At 55.0% G+C, this 22911-nt stretch overlaps 1 protein-coding gene across 1 annotated transcript in view; it reads left to right on the top strand.

Annotated features, from left to right (window-relative positions):
• The window catches only part of TBL1X (transducin beta like 1 X-linked), a 95749-nt gene that overhangs the window by 53566 nt on the left and 19272 nt on the right, over nucleotides 1-22911 (top strand). Inside the window, exons 3-5 of the mRNA XM_025050985.1 lie at nucleotides 105-212; nucleotides 21219-21364; nucleotides 22852-22905. Coding sequence (XP_024906753.1) covers nucleotides 155-212; nucleotides 21219-21364; nucleotides 22852-22905 — 258 coding nt within the window. The 5' untranslated portion in view covers nucleotides 105-154. The remainder of the gene's footprint in view (nucleotides 1-104; nucleotides 213-21218; nucleotides 21365-22851; nucleotides 22906-22911) is intronic.

Below are 22911 nucleotides of genomic sequence, written 5' to 3'. Positions count from 1 at the left end.
CCGCCGTGGCTGTGGTTCTCTCCAGCGTCTCGGAAAACGCGCGGACAGAGCACGTCCCGGGCAGCGTGTGAACTCTCCCCGCTTTCTCCTGTCGCTTCCCGCAGGGGGTGGCTCCCGCGTTGTCAGGACCCCGGCGCTGCGAGGCCAGGCTAAGATGAGCATAACCAGCGACGAGGTGAACTTCCTGGTGTATCGGTACCTCCAGGAGTCAGGTAAGGGGGCGGGGAACACCTGTCTCACACTCCAGTGACTGACAGCCACCGGCCGCCGGTGGACCAGCCAGGCTCTGAAGAATGGAGAGCTGAGGACGAGGCGGGCGGGGCGGGGCTGGGGCGGGGGCCGGGGCCGTCCCATCCCTGGGTGGCGGGCGGGCATGTGTTCTTTGTCCCCTGGTACCATGTGGCACACTTGGCCTTGGCGAGAGCGAGGGCATTTGTGAGCTGGGGTGTAAGCGGGGACCTCTCAGATTTAGGACCTTTGCTGTCTTGAGCTTCCAACCTGCCATCCTGCACCCCCACCCCCCCCAAAAAAATGGGCCCTGCCGCGTCTCCCTAAAACTTAAGGGGAGTTCTTGTTTCTCCCAACACCTTTGGTTATGACCGAGACTTTCCTTTGCGGTAAGTCGTGAACGGGCCCAGTCGTGACATAATGGTCCCATCCTCGGGGCAGCTCAGGGGGCTGAAGGGTGCCATGGAGCCCGGGGTGTGTGTGGCCTGGCTTCGTCACAGACAGGTGGGCTTCCTAACACAGGTCCTTTGACGTCACTGAGCGTCGATGTCCCCATTATACACGAGGGCCTGCTCCCTCCATGGCGGAGTCTGCACCCAGCCGACAGTGTTGCCTGTGCTGCTTTTTTAAAATCTTTGCGTCTTTGTTCTGTTTCAATTTACTTTATTTTTAAGTTCATCTCTAAACTGCACCTTTATAACTATGAAAGCTTTATTTTATTAGAGACGTACAAAGTGACATTTATGAAGAAACATCCTTGTGTTCTGCCGCCCACCCACCTTAGGAAGTAAACCCTTGGCCAGTGCATTTGCCCTTCTGGGGCCGACGCCCTTGGTCCCCTCAGCGGTAATGACCACCCTCCGGAACTGGGTGGGCTTGACCCCCGTGCGCGTCCCGCACAGGGGTGTCATCCTAAGCGGTGCCAGGTAACGGCGCGTTGGTTTACCTGGGCCGGTGGCCCACAGCAGCACAGACTGCAGTGGCGTAAGCAGATGGCTCCGTCTCCCGTCCTGCAGGATAGAAGTCCAAATGCACGTGCGGGCAGCGTTGGTTCTTTCCGAAGGCCGGGAGGGCTCTGTTCCTCGCCTCTGAGATTCTGGTGCTCTGCTGGCATCCCTGGGCTTGTACATGCACCCCCCCCTGCACCCCAAACCCCGATCTGCCTTCAGGATCACAGGCATTGTTCCTGTGCACACTTGTGTCTGTCTAGAATTGTCACATTTCCCTTTTTTGTGAAGACACAGTCCTGTCGGATCACGGCTCACCCTACTCCATTGTGACCTCATCTTAACGAATCGCATCCGCAGTGACTCGATTTCCAAATGCACATTCTGGTCCTGGGGGGCAGGACTTCGACATAGTTGGCGGGGTGGGGACTCACCCCAGTACATAACAACTGCTTTGTGCGTGTTCAAGCTTCATACACCTAGTAGCATAGGGTGTCTGTTCTGCAACTTGTTTTTTCAAGAGGGAAAGCAAGTTTCAGGTCCCAACTCCCAGAGACTCGTGTGCTAGGACCAAGGGGGACCTGCTCGCGAGCCCCTGGGCCCAGCCTATTTTTGAGTTCGCCTGGAAGGGTGAGGTGGGCAGGCAGGGCAGCCAGGCCGGAGGCCCGAGCTCTCGAACCGTGAACAAGTCATTTACTCCATTGGAGCCTCAACTCTGCAAAAAAATGGTTATTCTGGACAAAAAAGGGTGCAGCACATCGGGGATCCATACGGCCCGTCATAAACAAACAGCGTCCACATCACGCCTGGGGCTCTGTCACTCAGGACGCCCGTCATTCAAGGAAGGTGCACGTACGTCTATACGTAGACGAGATCCTTTGGATTCGCTTGTGCCGGAACATCGCGTAAGAAACTGACACACGCAAGAAAACTCTACACCCGGGAGGTGACCGCCGCTGCTCTGCTGCCCAGACCTGCACTCCGAAGGGGGTCGGTCCCTCACCTGGAGCACAGGTGTGGTCCCGTCACAGAGCTGGTGCGATGCTGGCAGGTGAACGTGAGCCGCTTTCCTTCTGGAAGCCCCTCCGTGCAAAGATGAGATGGGACACTCACAGCGCGTGAACAGAGCACGAGGTGCACCCGTGGCCCCTGTGTTTGTGGACGTCGAGGTAAATGAAAGCTTTGCGGGTTCCGCCGCCGGCTGGTCCCAGGGGCCCGGGGCGGCAGCGTTGGAAGCATCTTCGAATAGACACGGACATCTCCCTCCGTCCCGCAGAAAGGCCAGACTTCCTTATTTAGTGCTTCTTAACATTTGTCTCCTGTTTGTTGATAGTTTCTGTCACCAGGCAACCGTGGAAGGGGGCGGAGAGGCAGCAGCCTATAGAATGTCATCGGCGTGGATCTTGGGGACCGTCACGGAACTGCGGTCCCAGTGTGTCAGGCCCCTGAGGGCGAGAACCCACAGTGTCGGGCCGGCTCCCCCTTCACGACTGTGCGTGCCCTGGAACTGATGGCAGCACCCCACAAGGACACTGCACCAGAGGGAGGCAGAGAAGAGGTGCCTGCCGTGTTCATCGAGTGTGCGTTTTGGGGCGATTTGACACACGTCTCTCAAATCCTGAGGTGTGGGTGATGCGGATGTCGAGCTCCCACCGAGGGCGAGGAGCACCTCCTCCCAGGGGACTCGCTCTGTTTTCCAGGCTGAGGGACGGAAAAAGGCGGCCTCGATCGTGGCTCCCCTTCAGGCCCCTGTGCCCTCCCTTCGTCCTTCGCCGGCGAGCTCGTGAGGCACAAGGCCCACGTGCTGACAGGTGCTGCGTTCCCGACTCCTCCCCATCTGGTTTCTCCGCCAGGAGGTGCCGGAAAGTGCCGGAAGGTGCCAGGAGGTTCTCCGGTGCCAAGCGATGCTCTTCAGTGATACTTTTTAGTCTTCAGGCTGGGCGTAGAAGGGCGTGCAGCCGGTGGTGGCCTTGCCAGAGGGAGACGGCTGGGTCTCCCGTAGGTCTGTGCTTTGTTGCCAGCCAGGGATGCACCCAGAATGTTCCACCGCACCTTCCTGGTGCAGGGAGGGACAAGTTCTCCGGAACCGTGGCCGTTCCTGGGCCCGGCCACCAGACGAGGTGGAGAGAGGCCGGCCCCTCTGTTCGGACACCGTCCAGCAGATGCGTCCCTGCCCGTCTGCCAGTGTCTCCCTCTGTGACGCCGCACGTGCGTGCGTGTCGGCCGGGACGCCTCGGGCCCAGGGGAGCGCCCCCCACGCAGAGGGGGCGGGATGCCGAAGATGACGCTTTCCCGCAGATGTCACGACAGGAAGACTCGGGAAGGGCCTCGACAGTGGCTTCGTGTCGCTGCCCCGCCCCCGGAGGCGGATGTCAGTCACCCGAGGGCCTCCCGTGGGCTCCCCCCAGCTGTCTGCGGCAGCCCCCCACCACCTCAGTCCCCACGCTCTGCTTTCCGCGGTTACCCGCCCTCGACTGAGGTCTGGAGATGCTCAACGGAAAATTCCAGAAGTAAACAATTTAGGAGTTTTAAATCTTGCCCTGGCTGAGTAGCCGCCCGAAATCTCCCGCCATCCGGCACCGGACGCGCCTCGTCCCTCTGTCCAGCGCATCCACGCTGGACACACGGCACCATGAGCTATTCTGAGACAGCGACCAGGCACTGTCACTCAGGACAGCCTGTCGTTAACATTGTTCTATTTTTTTTTTATTCTTAATCTCTTATTGTGCCTCAGGTACAAATGGAACTTTGTCACGGATGCATATGTTTAGGAAAGGCAGGTTATGCACGGTTTGGTGCTGTCCGCGGTTTCAGGCGGCCACTGGTCTGGACGCGTATGCCCCACGGATAAGCGGGGGTCACGCCTGTAGTTGGTCCCTCGTGGCTCTGCGGGATTCCGTGTGCAGGATACGTGGCCGGTGGTGGGCCATTCGCCCGGGGAAGAACGATTGAGTCGCTGACGAGTTTTGACAGCGACAGCTAAGGCGGCTGCAGAAACGTCCACGCGCAGGTTTTACGTGCGAGCACACGGGTTTTCGTTTCCCGAGTCTCTACCTAGGAGCGGGGTCGCTGGGTCGGGTGTCACGTAGGTTTCACTTTCTCAGAAGTCACCACATCCTTTTCCACATCGCCGGGCAGCAAGGCGTTTCGTAAACGTCGGTGGCCCAGACATTCGATCGGAGTCGCAGCGCTAACGTGAGCTCGTAGCACAGAGCATGATGGAAAGTAGGTAAAAGGACATTGTCCCCGGCAGACACGTCCGCAGGATACGGACGACGTTCTCTGCTTCCTCTTCGGGTTTAAAATTAGCCTCCGTGGACCTGCACAGATGGGGTGACAGCTTCCGCCAGCCGTGGCTCTCGCCCAGATCTGCTCCGTGAAAGAAGCCCCTGGGCACTAGAATCTCCTTCACCGTGGAACCTTCTGCATAAAAGGAGAAAATTCGGCAGCCTGGCCGGCCCTGCCGTGGATGAGACAGAGCTTCGGGGTGGGACGTGCGTCTCTGTGTGCAGGCTTGCAGACCGACGGCAGGGTTCCCGCTGGCATCCCAGAGACCTAGGCAGGGCACATGCTGGAACTCTCAGCCTTTGTCCACACACACCAGGCATTAAAATCATCAGAAATCGGGGGGACTTTCCCCACCTGGAGCTCTGAGCACCGTGGTGAGTGGGCAGGCGCTGCATAAAAACCACCAGGCAATGAGAGACAAACACAAGTGAGAAGTCGCGTTTCACTGGTGTCTTGTCAGGGGCTGGGTATGTCACCAGGCTGCGTGTCCCCGATGGCTGTCATTTGAAACATTTTAGGTAGCGAGAGGAGCTTTATCATGACAAGAGATGGTAAAAATTCATGGATCGCAGATCACCAATTGCCAGGATGATGAACTTCTTTGTTCATCGTGAGGATTTAAAGAGGTACGCGTCTGGTCGAAAACTCCTCACGTGCTGGAATTTGCGTTCTGATTTGTCGTGATCCGTGGTCAGGAGGCCAGTTTATTACACACATCGATCGTGTCCGGTGGCGTCACCACATGTGCGTTAATTCACACAGGAGCAGCAGCGATTTTTAAAAGCGAACATCTACAGTCTAGGACAGGCACGGTTCCCCCAAACGGGACTGGCCAGGTCAGGTTGGCATGTGCCCATTGAGTGACATACTATACACACAGTTCTATGTTATATCTCATCCTGGCAGATAAGAGAGTGAAATATTACATACCCAGACTTGCAAGATTTAACTCAGATGACTGACACTGGTCGCTCATCTCGAGGAGCTTCTGGGCACCCCGGTTTCTAAGGGACCACGGTCCCTGCCCAGCTTCTCCAAGGAAACATCAGACTGAGGGTAAATAGATTCCTTCTGAAGAGGCACCAGGTGACTTGGGACCTGAGAGATTGAGTGCTTTTTCCATCCAGGCGATCTGGATTCAGGAGGGGTGTCCGGGAATTTCCGTCTGTAGAATAAACACTTCCATGATTCTCTTTATATTCGATGCCTTCTGAGCAGGGCGCCGTCACTTACGCCAAAAATTACCGTTAGTCTTCTGCCGGCCTCTGGTTTAGTTGCATTAGAAGGGCCGCCTGACTAAAGATCGAGCCGTTTGTATTGAGCGTCATTTCTGTCCCTGGCCGCTCACCTCCGATCTCTGAGCTGGCTGTAGTAAGAAGGGTGATGTGTTAGAGAAGCTCACGAGAAAGGTGATGAGCTTTTCCTTTGGGGGAGATGGCCATGAAACGATGTTTAAAAAAATCAGCACGGGAGCAATTGGAACGACCACGGATGGATGAAAGCTTTAGACAGAAGGGTGTCTCCTGGAGGTGGGATGTTATGTGGCCTTAAAAGAAGGATGTTCTGACACGTGCTACCGCGTGGATGGACGTCGAGGACGTGATGCTGAGTGAAATGAGCCAGTCACAGAAAGACAATACCTGTGTGATTCTGCGCAGGTGAGGACCCCAGAATAGGCAGCTTCATAGAGACGGCAGCAGGATGGTGGCTGCCAGGAGCTGGAGAAGGGGACACGGGGACGTGTCGCTTTAGGGGGACAGCGTCTCAGTTTGGGAAGATGGAGCGGTTCTGGAGATGGCTGGTGAGAGCAGGTGCACGACGGTGTGAACGTGCCGATGCCACAGGACTGTACCCCGAAAAATGGTTAAAATGGTACGTCCATGTCCCACGTTACCAGAGCTTTTAAAGTACGTCACAGCGTTGTAAAAAGTTTTGTGTGCAGACCGGTTCGGAGTTTGTGAAACCAGTCCTAGAAAGAAGGGAAGGAATTCCGGATCCCACAGTGTCCCACAGTGACTTTATTCCATCTGAGGGCTTTTTGATGGCGCTGTATAGCGTTTGGGGTACGTCCTTGGCACACCCGACACCATTTTGTAAGCTAGATCGGTGTCTGACAGAATCTGTCCTTTTTTTACAAAAACAACGGCAATAGAAAGGAATGAGCCATAGGTCCACGCCACGCCCTGCGTGAGTCTCCAGACAAATGCGGTCCAAAGACCATCACACAGCGAGGTGCCGTCCACAGGGCACTGAAAACGACGACACTGTAGCGGTGGCTGCCAGCGGCTGGGGCAGGCGGGGACTTCCGTGCCGCCGGGAGGGTCTCTGTCCTCACGGCGGTGACACACAGAAGAGAGTCACACACGCGGGAACCGTGCGCATGCACGCACACACGCGAGTGCAGGCCAGAAGCTGTGAAGAGCAGAGTCTCGCAGGGTCGGTCAGCCTGACGTCAGCTTCTTGGTTTGGATATTACGCTACCATAGACACGTCACCGTCGGGAGAGGCTGGGTGACGCGGGCACGGGACCCCGGTGTTTTCTCAACTCTTCATGAGTCCATGATGATTTCAGAATTATGGAATCGGAAATATTAAACCCAAAACGTAATTTCGCACTTCCGTTGTGTGCGGAGCTCGGGGTTGGGGGGGAAGGGGGAAAGGGAGAGAGGGGTCATTTTTTGGCAGCCGAGACATTTTAATTAAATCGCGCCGGTCATCAGCCGTGGCGTGGGCCTGGCTTTTGATGGGTTTGCTCTTTGGTGAATGGAGTTCAGTCATGGCCATAGTCACTGACAAATGGGTGGCCTCACGGACCTTCCGGGGCGTTTGGGAACAGAAGAATCACATCGGACGGTGAACAGCAGTCGCCGTGAACATAGAGCTCGAGTTTTCGCATCTTCGGGCCGTCGGTGAACTGGGCCAGTTCTCCTTGGCCGTGCCCACCTGCTGGCTTCTCCTGGCCGATGATGAGAAGCAGCTCTGCGTTCGATGAGACCGTACTCCCCAGGCAGGCTACGTGTTTACTTGAGGGGATAAAAGTCTGTGCGTGGCTTCTCCCCACCCCTTTTCAGAGAGCCTTAAAATGTTTTTAAAGTCTCCCCTTAGGAAGTCTGGCTCAGAGGACTCTGTCACAGGTATGTGGTCAGCCAGAGACGGGTGGGCAGATCTGAGGGTCTTCGTCCTCACACATGTTCCGAGTGGCCACAACATGATGTATCGTCGGAAGGTTTTGAACCCATTGACTGAGGTCAGGGTTTGTCAGCCTCGCCATGGGGCCAGATCATCTTTTATCCTGGGGGGCTGTCCTGTATTGTAGGGTTGAGGCAGGATGCCTGTCCCCAACCCATTAGACACCAATAACGCTTCCCTTCCCCTCCTTTGTGACAACGAGAAATGTGTCTGGACTTTGTCCCCTGGGGGGCAAAATCACACACACACACACACACACACCCCCCCATTGAGAGCCACTGATTCAGATCCTTTATTTGTACGGTGATTTTTCTTCCAACTAGTTCTTATTAGTAAATGGAGTTTTAACGCGTTTCTCATTTCTTCACTCTTCATCTTTTTTGGGGGGCTGCACTCGATCCGTTGCAGAAATTCATATTTTCCTTAACAGTGAGCGAAACACAGGCCCCTTCTTTATTAAATTTTTCCAGGGTATTTTTCCCCTCGAGGAAGGGGCCGTCTGCCAAAAGCATTCTCCGGCAGATAATAAAATAATCGAGAGTAGCAGAGTTTCAATCCGATTTTTTTTTTTTTTTTTAAGTTCCAGGGAGGAAGTTAGACAATCAGGAAAAGGATGTTGCTTTTAATATTTGTGAATAATCGTGTCTGCAGAATGAAGAAGTGGCTTTGCCCTCTGTAAATAGCAGCGGACAAATTAGCCGGTCGGCTCAACTCCGTGTCCTAGGACCGTGGAACGCCGTCTTAACGCAAGACACGTTTCCATGGATTCGGGAAGTCCTTTAAATGGTTCGGCTGTCTTGATTTAAGCAGAAGTTCGGGGCTTATTGTTCAGCTGAGTCTCTCAGAATCTATTTTGACTGCAGTGGCTCTTTTCCGTCGTGTATCCCTCTTTCAAGAAGAGAATCTTTATGAAATGGCACGGCAAGCGCTTCTTTGAGGCCTCTGCTTTGGAAACAATGCAGGAAATTGTTAATTTCGTCAGATAATAATTACGGAAGACGTATCATCTGGCCACGTTCTTAGAGGATGCAGAGTACCTTTAAGACGATATGAAACAATTAACGTCTCCTTTTCAGCAGATGGCAAGCCACGCATTTGTGGCCGTGTGGCCGGGGTCCCCAAGACCACCCTTGGGCTCTGTGATTTGCTAGAAAGATTCCACAAGACTCAGCAGCTGTTAACTCAGAGTTCGTTACAACGGAACAATTCGGAAAGATACATGTTACAATGTACAACATGTGACTGCAGTTAACAGTGGCGTAGTATCTACTCCTGGGTGGCTGAGATAGATCTTAAATGTTCTCAACACAAGAAAAAGGTAACAATACGAGGCGATGCCGCGTTGACGGTATTTTGGTAGTCACTCTGCAGTGGATACGTGGGTCAGATCCAGCCTAAACCTACGGGATGCTGTATATGTCAATTACATCTCACTAAAGCCGCGGAGGTAAATGCAGATTGCACTCATCGAGGACAGAGGTGACGCCTGCAGGTGTGCCTCTCCCAGCCGCGACGTTTAGCGACACGTCTGAAGCATCGATAACCGCCCACGCTTTGGCATCCAGGGTTTTTATAGGGGTGTCTGTCACATGGGCATGCGGCACCTGCTGAGGGGGACGGGAGGAGAGCTTGGGGAGAGCCTGGCTGTCCACAGTGCCTGAGTCTCAGGCCAAGCGTCAGTCTGGATCATGGTGGCGTAGCTGTCCTTTGTGCGTTCGTGTGTACGTTTTAAGAAAACTTTATAAAAAGGGAGGAGTGGGTAAGTAGCGGGAGAACGTGAAGCCTGTGCCTTTCTCATGGAAAGAATAAACGGTCCCCAGCTAGCTCTGGGCATTAGTCATCCACGGCCCTCCAGCAGCTGAGCGAGTCTGCATTCCCTCTGCAGGACGTCGGTCCCCCTGCCGCATGACTGTGAGGAATGGTTTATCACAAACCCTCTCTCAAGAGTTGCAAATGAACTCTTCATTCAAAAAAAAAAAGCTTGATTATAACCATGTAGAGTAGCCACCTGGAACCCTGGCGAGCGAGCTCGAAGTCCCAGATGTCAGAGCCAGCCCAGCCACCCCCAGTTCCCGTGCACCGTTGGTCATGCAGCCTCTTCGGAGTTTTCCTGTTCTGATTCGTATGTGGGTAAGAGCTAAGATTCGCCATTGGCCATTCACGTGCTCAGTAATTTGTAAAAAGTGGTTTTGGAAAAGCGATGAGCATGAAAGTCACTTGAGTGTTTATCAGTTACAGTTGTTTAAATACGTGTCTTACGCGGTAGAGCCAAACAGATGCCATTGGTATTAACGACCACGAGACAAAAAGGTTAGATTCTGGGGAAGATGCCTTTAAGGCTCATTCTGTCGGTTTCTACGTTTAAGAGTTGGTGACAGGAAAAAAAATCTAAGATGGTTTGAGTTTCCTTTTTTTAGCTAAGACGCAATAGCCGCTGACCGAGGTGACTTTTTTCAAAGTTCACGCACCATTACATTTAAGACCTGCCTGCTCTGAAATTCTAATGTGACCTTAACAGTATCCGGCCTTTATATATTTCATTTCCTGCCCACTTCATTCCCTTTCTTCCTTCCAGACGGAAAAGCAAGTCATCTGGGCTGTCAGACACAACACTGTCCTTTTCTCTCAAGTGCCTCCTCCTCCTCCGTCCGCTTCTTAAATGCCACCGTCCACACGGTGACGCCCTCGTCCTGCGTGTCTGCGGTCAGTATGTGTCACCCTCGCGAGGCTGGCTGTCCAGGCAGCCTCTCCGTCGCCGTCCAGACTGCTGTTTGGGCCGCATATTTCCCAAGCGTCCCTTACGATAATTCCACACTTATTCCTGTCACCCGACCCCTGTCCCTTCCCTGCAGAGAAAAGCGTCCTCTACTCTTTCGTCTGAGGCAGATTTGCCGTAAAAATGTCAGAATCCTGTTGAACCCTTTCGTTCATGTCTTTGCTACCACTGCCATTTTTAGCTTCTCGTCCTCTGTCCTCCATCAGTGACAGCGTCCCTGTCTGTCTGTCCCCTTTGCCATGGCCCTTGTAGTACACAGTAGAGCGGTCTTCGAATAATATCGTTTTGTGAGACGTCATTTTCATAGAGTCTTGATGAGATGCCATAGGAACCTAGCTGTTGTTTGCGTGTCAGGGAGCCTAGGGTAAAATGGGTTTCCGTTTTAGGGTCAAAACGTCGTTTTGCCTGAAGTCACAGAACCTGTCCATGATGTTAGGTGGCGGCTCACTGTAGCTCACATTTACGGAGCACGTGCTGCGCGCCAGGCGTGTTTTAAGTCCTGACAGACAAATCTCGTTAATACCTAGGATGGAGATGCGGCTGCATCCCTCACTTATGGGGGAGACAGCCAAGGCACGGAGAAGCGGCCGGCTCGCCCAGATCAGACCACTAGGAAGTCTAGAGCTGGGATTCAAAATGGGCCGTCTGGTTCCAGAACCTTCCTCTGTTACACGTGGAGAAATTGTCGATTTATTTTCTGACAGTCGGCCCCGCGTTCGTGGAAGAAACCCGACTCTGCCTGGACAGTTTGTCTTTTTATTTGTAGCTGGATTTGGTTGGTTAATACTGTGTCTCGTATATTTGCATTGAGGGGACCCAAGACGGTTGGGCTGTGACGTTCCCTTTTGACTGTCTTTGTCACGCTCGAGTGTTAGGGTTCTGCTGGCCTCGGAAAACCGGCTGTGGGATCCCAGCCCGCTGGGCAGGTCTCTATCCTAGATCGGGGCGGAGGAAACTTCTGCGAAGGAGCCAGATGGTAAATGTTTTAGTCTCCATCACAGCCGCTCACCTCTGCCTTTGTAGCTCAGAAGCAGCCGTCGAAAATATGTAGCCAAAATGGACAGCTGTGTTCAGTGCGACTCCACTTACAAAACAGGAAACGGGCCAGATTCAGGTCCCAGGGTGTGTGTAGTTTTCAGACCCCTGTGCGAGGCCACTAAGAGGATTCAGAGTCCTCGCCTGTCTGTAACCTGGAGCCGAGTGTGGTCCGGCATTTATCACTCCTTCTCCGTTTGCTGATGTCCTGAGCCCTCTCGCTGTCTCAACTCATATTTCCAAATCTCGGTTCTTTGTGGGCTGTCTGCATCGCGTTTGCCATCTTGCACGCAGCTGGAGTATTGCACTACAATTTATTAATATTTTCCCTTAAATCAAGGCAGTTACTTTTTCTTACTTGTACCAGCGTATGTGTTAGTTGCATGTGCGTGATCCCCTGTGACAAGAAATCACTGCTAGATTTTAAAATATTTGCCCCCGCGCTACCTAAAATTACTGTGAGTGCCATCTGGTGATCCTTGAAGTCCAAGATGACGGCGGTCCTCATGATTTTCAGTTCCAGAAATGTCTCTCGATGTCTTGTCCATTGAGCGGTGACACTTCCTAAGATGCTAGGGTCGGAGGGACAGATGAGGGAAGGACGTTGTCTTTCTTTCAAAATCGAAAGCATGAGTTAAGTCCCTGAGGCACAGGGGTGCCCCGGTGTATTTAGGGACAAAAGGCCATCTTCGGGAGAGGGACAAAGGATGGGTGAGGGGAGGGAGGAGGAGAAAGTGCTGGAAAGTTGCATTGACCGCCGATGAACGCCAGACCGGAACACTTGAACCCCGTCCGCTTAGAATCCACTGATTAGTTTTCGAAAGTCAGTCTTGAGGCCATGTGAGCACAGAGTGACATATCTGCTCAGTGAGAACGGAAAATCAACCGAAACGGTGACTGTCGACCAATCAGAAAGTGCCGATGGGTAAAAAAAAGAACAGAGACACTATTCTGAGACCACAACGATTCTATGTAACAATTCCCTCTGCGTAAAGAATTGTTACGCACTCCCCGACGAGCGAGCGTGTAATAACGTGAATCATTTCCTCTGTCTTACAGATGGCTTTCTCTCGTTTTTCCCCAAAGCCTTACGTTAACTTTTTATTGTAACTTTGAACGATGCTCTCCACTGTAGTTTCCAGTTGAGCGTTCATCACTCTATTTCCCAATTTCCAAATACCGAATCCAGAATTCGTGAGCGTTGAGAGGTGGGGGATGGCAAGGAAGGTGCCAGAAGGAGCCTCTTCTGAGCCTTGCTTTCCGGAGGGGCCAGCTACCAGCTGCAGGTGACGCAGCCTCCCCACTGGGCCCCCCAGGAGCTGCCGCGTCCCAGCCAATTGCGGTCCCTGGAGGGAGGAAGCAGCAACCTTCGTTTATAGCCCGACAAGTGCCTTGGTCTCCTGCAATCTCCCGTGGTTACGGGACACAAAATGTCTTGGCAGGGGCCACACGGTCCGCGGTAGTCGAGGCCGAGCCGGACTCGCCCGCATCCCTTGGGGTCCAGGCGAGATGTTAAAAGCGAAACCCTATTTTAATGAGGTCCTTTGGGTGTTCCTTTTGGGTGCCAGCCAAAGCACTTGTGTGTACACCGGATTCCGTGTGTGTGTGTGTGTTTTATCAGCGCCGTCCCCAGCACCACCACTGGGAGCCACCCCCGTCACCAGCTTGCGAGGGACATCGGAGGCTTTCCGGGCAGCTGTGGTTCCGTTGCAGGAGCCACTGTGATCCAGGAAATACTGACCGAGGAGAAGCTGTCCTGACGGCACGGGGAACGGGGACGTCACAGGAGCCTCGACATCCGCAGACACAGAGCCAGTGCTCCGTATCTGTCAGTGAGCAGGCCACGGTTTTCGGAACGACTCGCTTGTCACGGGCCTTCTGTAGAGCCAGTACGACGGCGCGAGTGTGTTAACCAGAGGCCGTGGGGCATCCATTCGTCACAGGACCACAGCAACAGTCAAGGTCTTCGCTGCTCTGTGACAAGGTGGCTTTCGTGGGCCTGCGAAAACGTGTGCTTTCACTTCGTGTCCAGCAGGGGACATGCCCACCTAGTGACGTTCGTGAAGGCGAAGGCGTAGTACTAGTTTCTCTCTCTCTCTCTCTCTCTCTCTCTTTCTCCATTAACCTCTCTGTGTCATCACTCAGTCACCCCCAGAAATTGCAATCCTGCGGGTTTGCTTTGGGGAGCAGAGGCCTTTATTCCTGTGCATAGACTGTGAGAATGGAAAGGGGTTTTGCCGTTCACCTAACTCCACCTGTTCGCTGGTCAGAAGAGGAAGCCCAGGGACACGTACCCTCTGTCTGAGCAGAAAGAACCGAACCCCATCGCTCCGTTGCTGCCGCTGATCGTGTTTGCTTGAATTCAAGACGGCGTCTCTTGAATTCCCAACCCAGCTCTCTGGATCTAAGTGTTGTCAAAAGATAGTGCTCGTCTTGGTTGGCGTTTTTAACGCAGGAAGCACGGGCGGGCGGCTGGTTTCCGCAAGGCAGAGCTTGGGCTGTGGGACTCGTGTAGCTGAAGAACGTCACGTAAATGGCGTTACTGATTTTCTTCCTCTTTTTCAAAAAGATGCCATTTGAATCACTTTAGAGATCTTTAAAGCAATTTCAATAGTACGTGGGTTAAGAGTCTGGATGGAGCGGGGTGGTGTCAGCGGGCAACTTGCTAGCTGCGTGCCCTCAGGGAAGTACATCCCTGTCCCGCTTTGTGACTCGGTTTCCTTGTCTGTAACATGGATTTATTCACAGGCGCTCATAGATGGTTGCCGCCTCTGTCGGCCGACTCACGAAAAGTGCTAAAACATGTAGTCGGCACTTAACATCATCACCTCTATTATTATTATTATTTTCCAATAACATCATCGTTCTTTTTAGGTGTACATATAGGGGCAAAAGCCCTCTCTGGTGTTTTGAGACCGTCGCTTGCGTGACAGTCATCTTTGTCTAAGAACTGTGTTCCTTCGATGGTGCCGCTGCCCTAAATCCTTAATTCTCGTCCTTCTCCTTAAAGTCTTTTATTCGGGAAACAGTGAGGATTCGGCGCGGCCGAGTTTCTCGCCAGCCTTTGCGTCCCTCCTTCTCACGGGTCTCCCTGACCCATTCCGCTTGACCCGTCCCGACCGCCAGCTGTTGTGTGAAGACCGCGGGGTTCTGTGTGGGATGAAGGGCCTCGAATGTGCTTCCTGCCTTCCAGAAGCTTCCTTCCGTCTTCTCAGGAGCTGGGAGGGGCACGTGATCAAGGAGGATGCAGGATAAGATGCGTACGAGATAACAGGCAGGGCTCCTGCGGGGCAGGGCTGCCTGGCTGCGGCCGCGACTCTTGGGAACGGTCAGCAGCAGCGGCTGGGTCTTCAGCGTCACAGTACTGAGATGTTGGCCCGACGATTCTTTGTCATAGGGGCTGTGCTGTGCATCGTAGGCCAGAGACAACGTTCGGTACATATCTGCTGGGTCTCTGCCTACTAGATGCCAGTCACACGCATGTGTGTACACACACACACACACACACACACACACATACACACACACACCATTGTGACAACCAGAAATATTTCTGGATAATGCCGAACGTCTTCCTCTGGGGGACAGAGTCACCCTCGCTGGAGACCCGTAAGCCATCGTCCTGGAGCACGAGGCCGGGATAAGCGGTCGTTGTGTAGGAAGCAGCTACGCGCATCAGGCACAGGCACGCGGGGGCCGGGTTGAGCACTCACTGCGGGAAGCCTGGAGGACCACGCTCGGGCCACGGTCCTGCCCAGATCTGCCGGCGCTCGACTGATAGGGGGAAGGGGAGCACTAGGCGCCTGAGGGCGAATCAGAAGCCATGGCAGGCTCTGCGTCCTGCGCCCAGAAAGCCTGCGTGCTGCTGCCTGACCCCGAGGAGTCAGCGACTGCGTGTCAGCCTCTGTTGCCATCACCGTCGTCATCAGACATAGTAGGAAAAGAGCGTCTTAGTGTCTTGGTGCTGCAGTGACAGAGGGCCACAGACGGAGTGTCTTGTCAACTCCAAGCAGGCATTTCTCACAGCTGCAGGCTGACGAGTACAGCCTCGGTGGCAGTGGATTTGATGTCTGGCGAGGGCCCCGCCACCTGCCTCACGGATGGCCACGTTTCAACGCAACTGCCCGCGCTGGAAGGGGCCGAGTTGCTCTGTGCGGTCGGTGACATTAGGACAGTAATCTCATGCGTGTCCTGATCACTTCCCGAAGGCCCCTCCCCCGATAGCATCACCTGAGCGGTGGGTTACCAGTCCGTAGCAGAAAGGCATGAAGGACGGATCTGCGAGGCCACGACGTTTGCTTTCGTGTATATGCGTATATGTATTTGAAGGGTCAGCACACTTCTGTGAAGAAGCACATAGTAAATACCTTCAGCTTCATGGGCCATACGCTCTGTTGCGACCACTCAACTCTGCCGTGGTAGCATGAAAGCAACCGTACGTGACATAGCAGCTCACGGTGTGGCCGTGTTTCAATAAAACTTTATTTGCAAACACAGGCAGTGGGCCAGACTTGGCCTGGGGGCCTTGGTGCGCCTACGGCTGATCTAGACAATTAGAAACAAACATACATCGTACCCATCGGCTTTGAATGGCTGTCAGCATCCAAGCATGCGTGTCCACTGAACACTTAGTAAAGATTTTGCTTTCAGCCGAAGAAACAAAACAACCAGCTGCCTGAGTGTTGTTACACGTGTGCGTTTCTCTGCCAAGTAAGCGGTACCCAGTCCGTAGCAGAAAGGCATGAAGGACGGATCAGCGAGGCCACGACGTTCGCTTTCGTGTATATGCGTATATGTATTTGAAGGGTCAGCACACTTCTGTGAAGAAGCACATAGTAAATACCTTCAGCTTCATGGGCCATACGCTCTGTTGCGACCACTCAACTCTGCCGTGGTAGCATGAAAGCAACCGTACGTGACATAGCAGCTCACGGTGTGGCCGTGTTTCAATAAAACTTTATTTGCAAAAACACAGGCAGTGGGCCAGACTTGGCTTAGGGGCCTCAGTGCACCTACCGCTGATCTAGACAGTTAGAAACAAACATACTTTGTACCCATCGGCTTTGAATGGCTGTCAGCATCGAAGCATGCGTGTCAACTGAACACTTCATAAAGATTCTGCTTTCAGCTGAAGAAACAAAACAGCCAGCCAGCTGCCTGAGTGCTGTTACACGTCTGCATTTCTTTGTCGAGTGAGCGGTACCTCCAAGCAGCAGTGGGTGACAGTTTCACAGGTTTTGCTGGTGAACCGGGTCCATGTTGACTCAGCAGTAAAACTTTATTTGCAAACACAGGCAGTGGGCCAGACTTGGCCTGGGGGCCTTGGTGCGCCTACGGCTGATCTAGACAATTAGAAACAAACATACATCGTACCCATCGGCTTTGAATGGCTGTCAGCATCCAAGCATGCGTGTCCACTGAACACTTAGTAAAGATTTTGCTTTCAGCCGAAGAAACAAAACAACCAGCTGCCTGAGTGTTGTTACACGTGTGCGTTTCTCTGCCAAGTAAGCGGTACCTCCGAGCGCCAGTGGGTGATAATTTCGCAGGTTTTGCTGGTGAACCGGGTCGGCGTTGACTCGGCCCAATGCTTCGCTGGAGAGCTGCATGGTTTGCGAGGCCGTTTGTGGAAGGCGTGTGGTTTGGCGGTACCGTGATGACCGGAAGCACGAAGCATGTGCTTGCTTAGTCTTAAATGTGGTCTTATTGCCTGGTTGGCTGAGCCAGATTCGCGTGTACGCTGTCTCGTGGGACCGTAGCACCTTTCATTCTGGAAGGACAGGGCTTCCGTCTTAAAGATCTCTACGAAACACAGTTGTTATCTCACGCCAGTTTATCGAGACGATACCCTCTTCTGTCCTCGGAGGTATTGTCACCTTGTCTGGTTATTCACCGTGTGTCATCTGAATTCTGCGGCCAGTTGCGTGTGGAGGGTGACTTCCTTTTCATTGACAAAGATCCACTCGTGGTGTCTGTGAGTGAAGCAGAAATGTGCGTAGGGAAGACCAGTGGCCGAGTGTCCTTTTGCGGGGTTAGTTCTTCTGCATCGTTGATTCTTCACTATGGCGGGGTCAGTTAGGCAGCATCTGGAGACCCGTTTGGTTGTCGAGACTGGGCGGAGGTGAGGTGAGCCACTGGCATCCAGCAGATAGAGGCCAGGGACGCTGGTAAACACCACCCCGCATCATTACAAAAATAAAAAAAAGATCTGTCCCAACTGTCTGTTGTGTGCCATGCTTGAGAAATCCTGCAGCCGAGAGAGTCACCATCAGCGATGCCTCGTACCAAGTAGGTTGCACGCCCGCTGGCTTCAGTAACGGCTGAGCAGCAGACACAGGGACACCAGTGCTCTCCCCTTACACGGATCTTCCGTCAAGGTCACCGCCTAGCTCTTGAATGTCCTCCTTGTTCACAAACTGACACGCTCCGTTGGGCCAGCCGCGAGCGTCTCCCTCCGTGCCGATGGCCCGTCGGGCGTAGGAAGAGCTGGGCAGAACGCTGCGGGAAAGCCGGGGAGATGGAGGCACAGCAGCCAGACCGCCCTGGCAAACCGCGGGGGGATGAGCCTGTTAGCCTCGCGGTCCGATGGGGGAGTGGGGCGCGGGCGGTGGTGGGGTGGGGCGCTGGCAGCTTCACTCCAGTGGTGAAGTGACCTGGTGTCTGGGTCCTTGGTGGTAGAGCAGGGACAGAAGCCGGCGTGCCTCTCTGCTCCCGGCATTTCCTGTGCCCAGAAGCCTAGCAGGAAGTCTGAAAAACAAATGGACTGAAGAAAAAAAAAACCACTGACTTAGAGCCCACGCAGAGATCCACGCAAACAAATACAACCCACGGAAGTTAAGTAGCAGGAGGACCCCTTTGAGCATGAGGATGCCCCCCTTCCAGTCACGATTTACTGTCACCTGCAGCGGGGGACCCAGCTTCTAACCTCAGGTGTTCGAGGTCATGGTGCCCCCCGTACAGCTTTCTCCTGTCCCGTGCTCATTTCGCGTCGGTGGCCGGAGTTTGTTCCGCTCTGTTCTCGGCACACGTCGCACACTGCCACACCGTGAGGTCACCTTCACCGCCCCCTCCCCTACCTTGCGAGAAGCCTTAACTGCATGTTGTCATCGGCGTGTTCTGGAAACATAATCCACAGCCGAGGAGCGTCGTCACATACAGAGAGGAGAAGTTATGCGGCCAAACTGTATACTCGACATTTTAAAACCCAGGTAAAGACAGAAATGCAGGACACGGTCCGGCCTTGCTTCAGAAGTGGGTCAGCACTCCGGTTTTTCTGCAGGTGGCCTGAGCTGCATTCCTGGCTGCTGCTGGGCATGGAGTTGGCATCCACCCCCAGGAGTTAGGAGTTTCGGTCCCTGGGCTTGTAGGTCGTAGAGTGTAGGGTACAAAAATGAATCTTGGAATCGGATCGTCTAGAGTTGAAGTCACATCGTCTAGAGTTAAGCTCTTGGTCGCATGTGTGAGCCTCGGATGGCTTATCCAGCTTCCCTGGTATCCGCCCTTCCCGTGTGTGAAACAGTGAGCACCAGCTCTGAGCGGCTGCTGGGGACATTAAGGTAATGAACACAGCGTTCCGCTCTGCTCACAGGCAGCAATGTGGTCAGAATCTGCTGTTTCGTGTACTTTGAGTAGCCACCGTGTGGCTGCTGTGAGGACGAGTGAGTGGGTGAATGAGTGAATGAAATATGCTGCCGTACACGGAATGTGCGTGTCCCCCAAATTTCATATGTTGGAACCTTGCCCCCGATGCGATGCCATGGGAGGTGGGCTCTTGGCAGGCGGTTAGGTCATGAAGGAGGAAGCCTCATGGGGAGGCCTGGTGTCCTGATAACAGAGACCCACCCGAGAGCTGCATCACCCCCTTCTGCCATGTGAGACACATCTGGAGATGAGATGCCCATCTGTGGACCGGGCATTGGGCCCTCACCAGACACTGAATCTTGACCTTGGACTTCTCAGCCTGCAGAACTGCGGGAAAGGAACGTCTGTTACTTACGCCGCGCAGTCTGTGGTGTTTTCTTATAGCAGCTCGAACGGACTAAGACATATACCAAAACCCCAACATCTCTGCAGTTTTCCTAGCTGTCACTGAAACGTGTTTGTCAGGAGCCCTCGTTAGCGGCTGACGCCGGGCCCCGATCGAGGTGGCCGGTAGAGGTGTCGTCCATGGGGGCCAGGAGGACGTCCCGCTGAGGAGTCTGGAGCTCAGCCCCAGACCTACAAGCCGAGCGACTGGGGCCTGTCGGTCACCCGCCGAGAGGTCTCGGGGCTGGACCCACGAAGGGAAGGACGACATGGAGGGCACGCCTGCCTGCAGAGGGCTACTAGGGCGCTTGAACGTCGTCGGAGTTTTTGGAGAGATGCCTGGCCAAGAGTAGGTGCCATGTGAGGCCAGCTGGTGGTTATATTTTTTATTGCTGCCCTCGGCACAGATGGAAGAGGAGGCAGGGGCCAGGGGGTGGCGTCGTCCGCTTCATCTCGTGACTTGGGGTTTTTCTCGTCTGTCCCTTGCTGGGAACCTGAGTGACGAGACAGTATAGTGTGGCAGACCCTCCCTGGGGGCTGTGTCGCCGGTCGACGCAGGCCGGGTGGTTCTGTGGGCAGCACTGGCTGCGGGAAGGAAGGTGGAGGGAGAAAACGGAAGGAGAAGCTGAGGCCGCTTATAAAGGGCCTTTCTTTGTTTTTGTCCTCAGGGAGCGGGGGCCGGGGGGCCCTTTGGGGTGTGGGGTCCTGTGCCAGCTCATTCTCACAGCGACAGTTTTGCGCAGCCGTGGACAGAGCTCGGGGCGACTGTCGAGTCGATGGCTCCCGTATTCTCTGCGAAATAAGCCAACTACATCTTTTACGTGCTGTGGGGTCAGGTGGCGGGAGATGCACGGGGACTGGATGGAGGACTGGGGAGGGCCGGGCTGGGGCGGGACGCGGACCTGCTTTCGTGGAGAAACAGCGCCCTCGCGTGGGCGTTTTGTGCGTTGCAGTCAGCTTGCGTTTCCACCGCAAGACGCAGCCGCGCCCACGGTGCGGAGTGTGACGGAGGCGGGTGGTCGCTGCTCGTGTGTTTGGCTGATTGACGAAGGTGCCCGCGTGGGGGTGGGGGCGGGGGTGGGGGCAGTGTGCAGGCTTCTCAGGCAGGGAGACGCCGAGGGCCCTGTGCAGCCGCCAGCGCGTAGGGTGAGTGACTGGCGGGGGGCTGCAAGCTCCCAGGAGAGACACCTTGGGGGCGGGTTCCTGGGACCCACTGTGATTGAAGCAGGCTTCATCTACACGCGCAGGAAGCACCGTGACGTCTGCCGAGCGTCGGCTTGTCCCCTGGTTGCCGTGGAGATGGTCAGCACGTGGGCGGGAGGAAGGGCGAATCCTCGGCTCCTCATAACACGGCTCAAGGCCACACCGGCCCGTCCGAGGAGCCTCTTGCTCTTCTCCTTGTGGCTGTGTGTGCCGTCGGGGGGCCGGGGAACACGGACAGACGGACATAAGCACTGAGCTCGTGGCCGGGAGAGAGCCCGGGGCTGGGTCTCTGGACCAGGGTCACTAACGAGGCCGAGTCCGCCCCGCTTCGCGTTTAGTAACACCGACACAGCTCGAGGCTGGAAGCTGCGTTTCCGTCCCTGCCAGCGTAGGTCTCCCTCGGTCCCCGAGTCCCTCTGCCTGCCCGCCTCGCCCAGGTCCGGAGCCGGGTGTCCTGCCCGTGATGCCGCCCTCGGTCCCTGCGGCCGGGCCCAGCCTCACGCCCCCGGCTTGCCTCTTCCCTGCAGGCTTTTCCCACTCGGCGTTCACGTTCGGTATCGAGAGCCACATCAGCCAGTCCAACATCAACGGGACACTGGTGCCGCCCGCCGCCCTCATCTCCATCCTGCAGAAGGGGTTGCAGTATGTGGAGGCCGAGATCAGCATCAACGAGGTACGTGCGCCCCGCCCCGCCCGCCCTGCACACCGGGCCCTGAGGTCTCGGACGGAGCAGAAGGCAGCGCTGCGTTTCCTCGAGGGCTGGGCATCGATGTTTCCTGGCATTGGCGGATCATGGTCGGGGAGCGCATGTGCGGTGCCCATGACGTGGCAGATGCCACACGTGTGTGCGGACGCACGCAGCACGCTTTCAGGCATCGAAAAGTCCTCCAGCCTTTGCCTCCTTGGCAGTTCAAATTCTCATGCGACCAGGGGACGAGGAAAGATCCCGTCCCTTGTCGCTAAAAAGCGAGACGGTCTTTCAAAGTGAGGCACGTGCTCGTAGAGTTTAAACGGGATGGTGTTTTTATGACTCCGGGCAGCTCCTCCTGTTTGCAAAGTAGTCACCCCTGTAGGATGCGACTATGTGGCACAGGAAGGTGACGTGGAAGCGTGCTGACCGGACGGTCCACATCGGCTGCCGCGTGGCCACAGAAAGCAGACACGGGTGGCGAACGAGCTGACTGCCTCCTTTGTGACACGTTCTGAACTTTGCCTAGTTTCCTTATTTCAGACATCGTAACCAGAGTCAGCCGCAGAGATGGTTCATGTAGACTCTGCAGCTGAAGCTCCTGTTTGCCCGGCTCTCCCTAATATGTAAAGTCATTCAGATTCAGGACACTCAAACACTTATTTACATATGCAGCAGACACAACCCCGAGGCGCTGACGTTCCTATAACAAATTTGGGGCGCTAGGGAGAAGACGTTCTGCATTTTTAACTGGGCGTGGACATTTTTTCACTGCAGACGGGAAGCAGAGACTGAAAGCAAGTTTAGAAAAGAAAAATCGGCACTAAACGCTGCCGCCGGGGGTGTAGCGGGGTAGACTCAGCGCGTGCCCCGAAGCCCCGGGGCATCGCGGGCGGCAGGCAGGGCGCGTTGCGATCGGTCAGGCGGACACGTGGAGCCTCGTGCTGAGGCACACACTGTCCCGCAGGGAAGGGTGGGTGTTGCTCACAGACACTTCATCCTGTCGTCCTAGCTTCTGAAGCTGGTTTCTCGGCCTCACCCCTCTTGACATTTGGGGGCCGATGGTTCTTTGTGGGGGCCTGTGCTGTGCACTGTGCCATGTTTAGCAGCATCCAAACCTCCACCCACCGGCTGCCAGCGACACCTCTGTCATAGTCGTGACAACCAAGCCGTCTCCAGACCTTTCCAAAGTCAGCCGAGGGGCACAGTCAGCCCCCCAGCCCCCCACTCCCCGTTGAAAGCAGTGCATCACGGAGGGCGTTTTTTCCCCTGAAATGAGGTAGAATTCCATGTCCTTAATGCACCGATTCAGTGTGGTACTGACCAAGTACGGGGTCCCCCAGCAGGGACGGCCCCCGCACCCTGCCCTGCACCTCGCCCGGCTGCACTGCTCCCACGGGCCAGCGTTTTTCCGCGCCCGTGTCGCCCGGGGTGCAGGGGGCTGACGCCGACGCCGGGGTCTGTTCCCGCAGGACGGCACGGTGTTCGACGGCCGCCCCATAGAGTCCCTGTCCCTGATCGACGCGGTGATG

This window comes from Pteropus alecto, unplaced genomic scaffold (genome assembly GCF_000325575.1).
Source record: "Pteropus alecto unplaced genomic scaffold, ASM32557v1 scaffold18, whole genome shotgun sequence".
NCBI lineage: Eukaryota > Metazoa > Chordata > Mammalia > Chiroptera > Pteropodidae > Pteropus > Pteropus alecto.
Note: the sequence above shows the minus strand (reverse complement) of the source record. Positions and strands in the feature narration are given on the sequence as shown.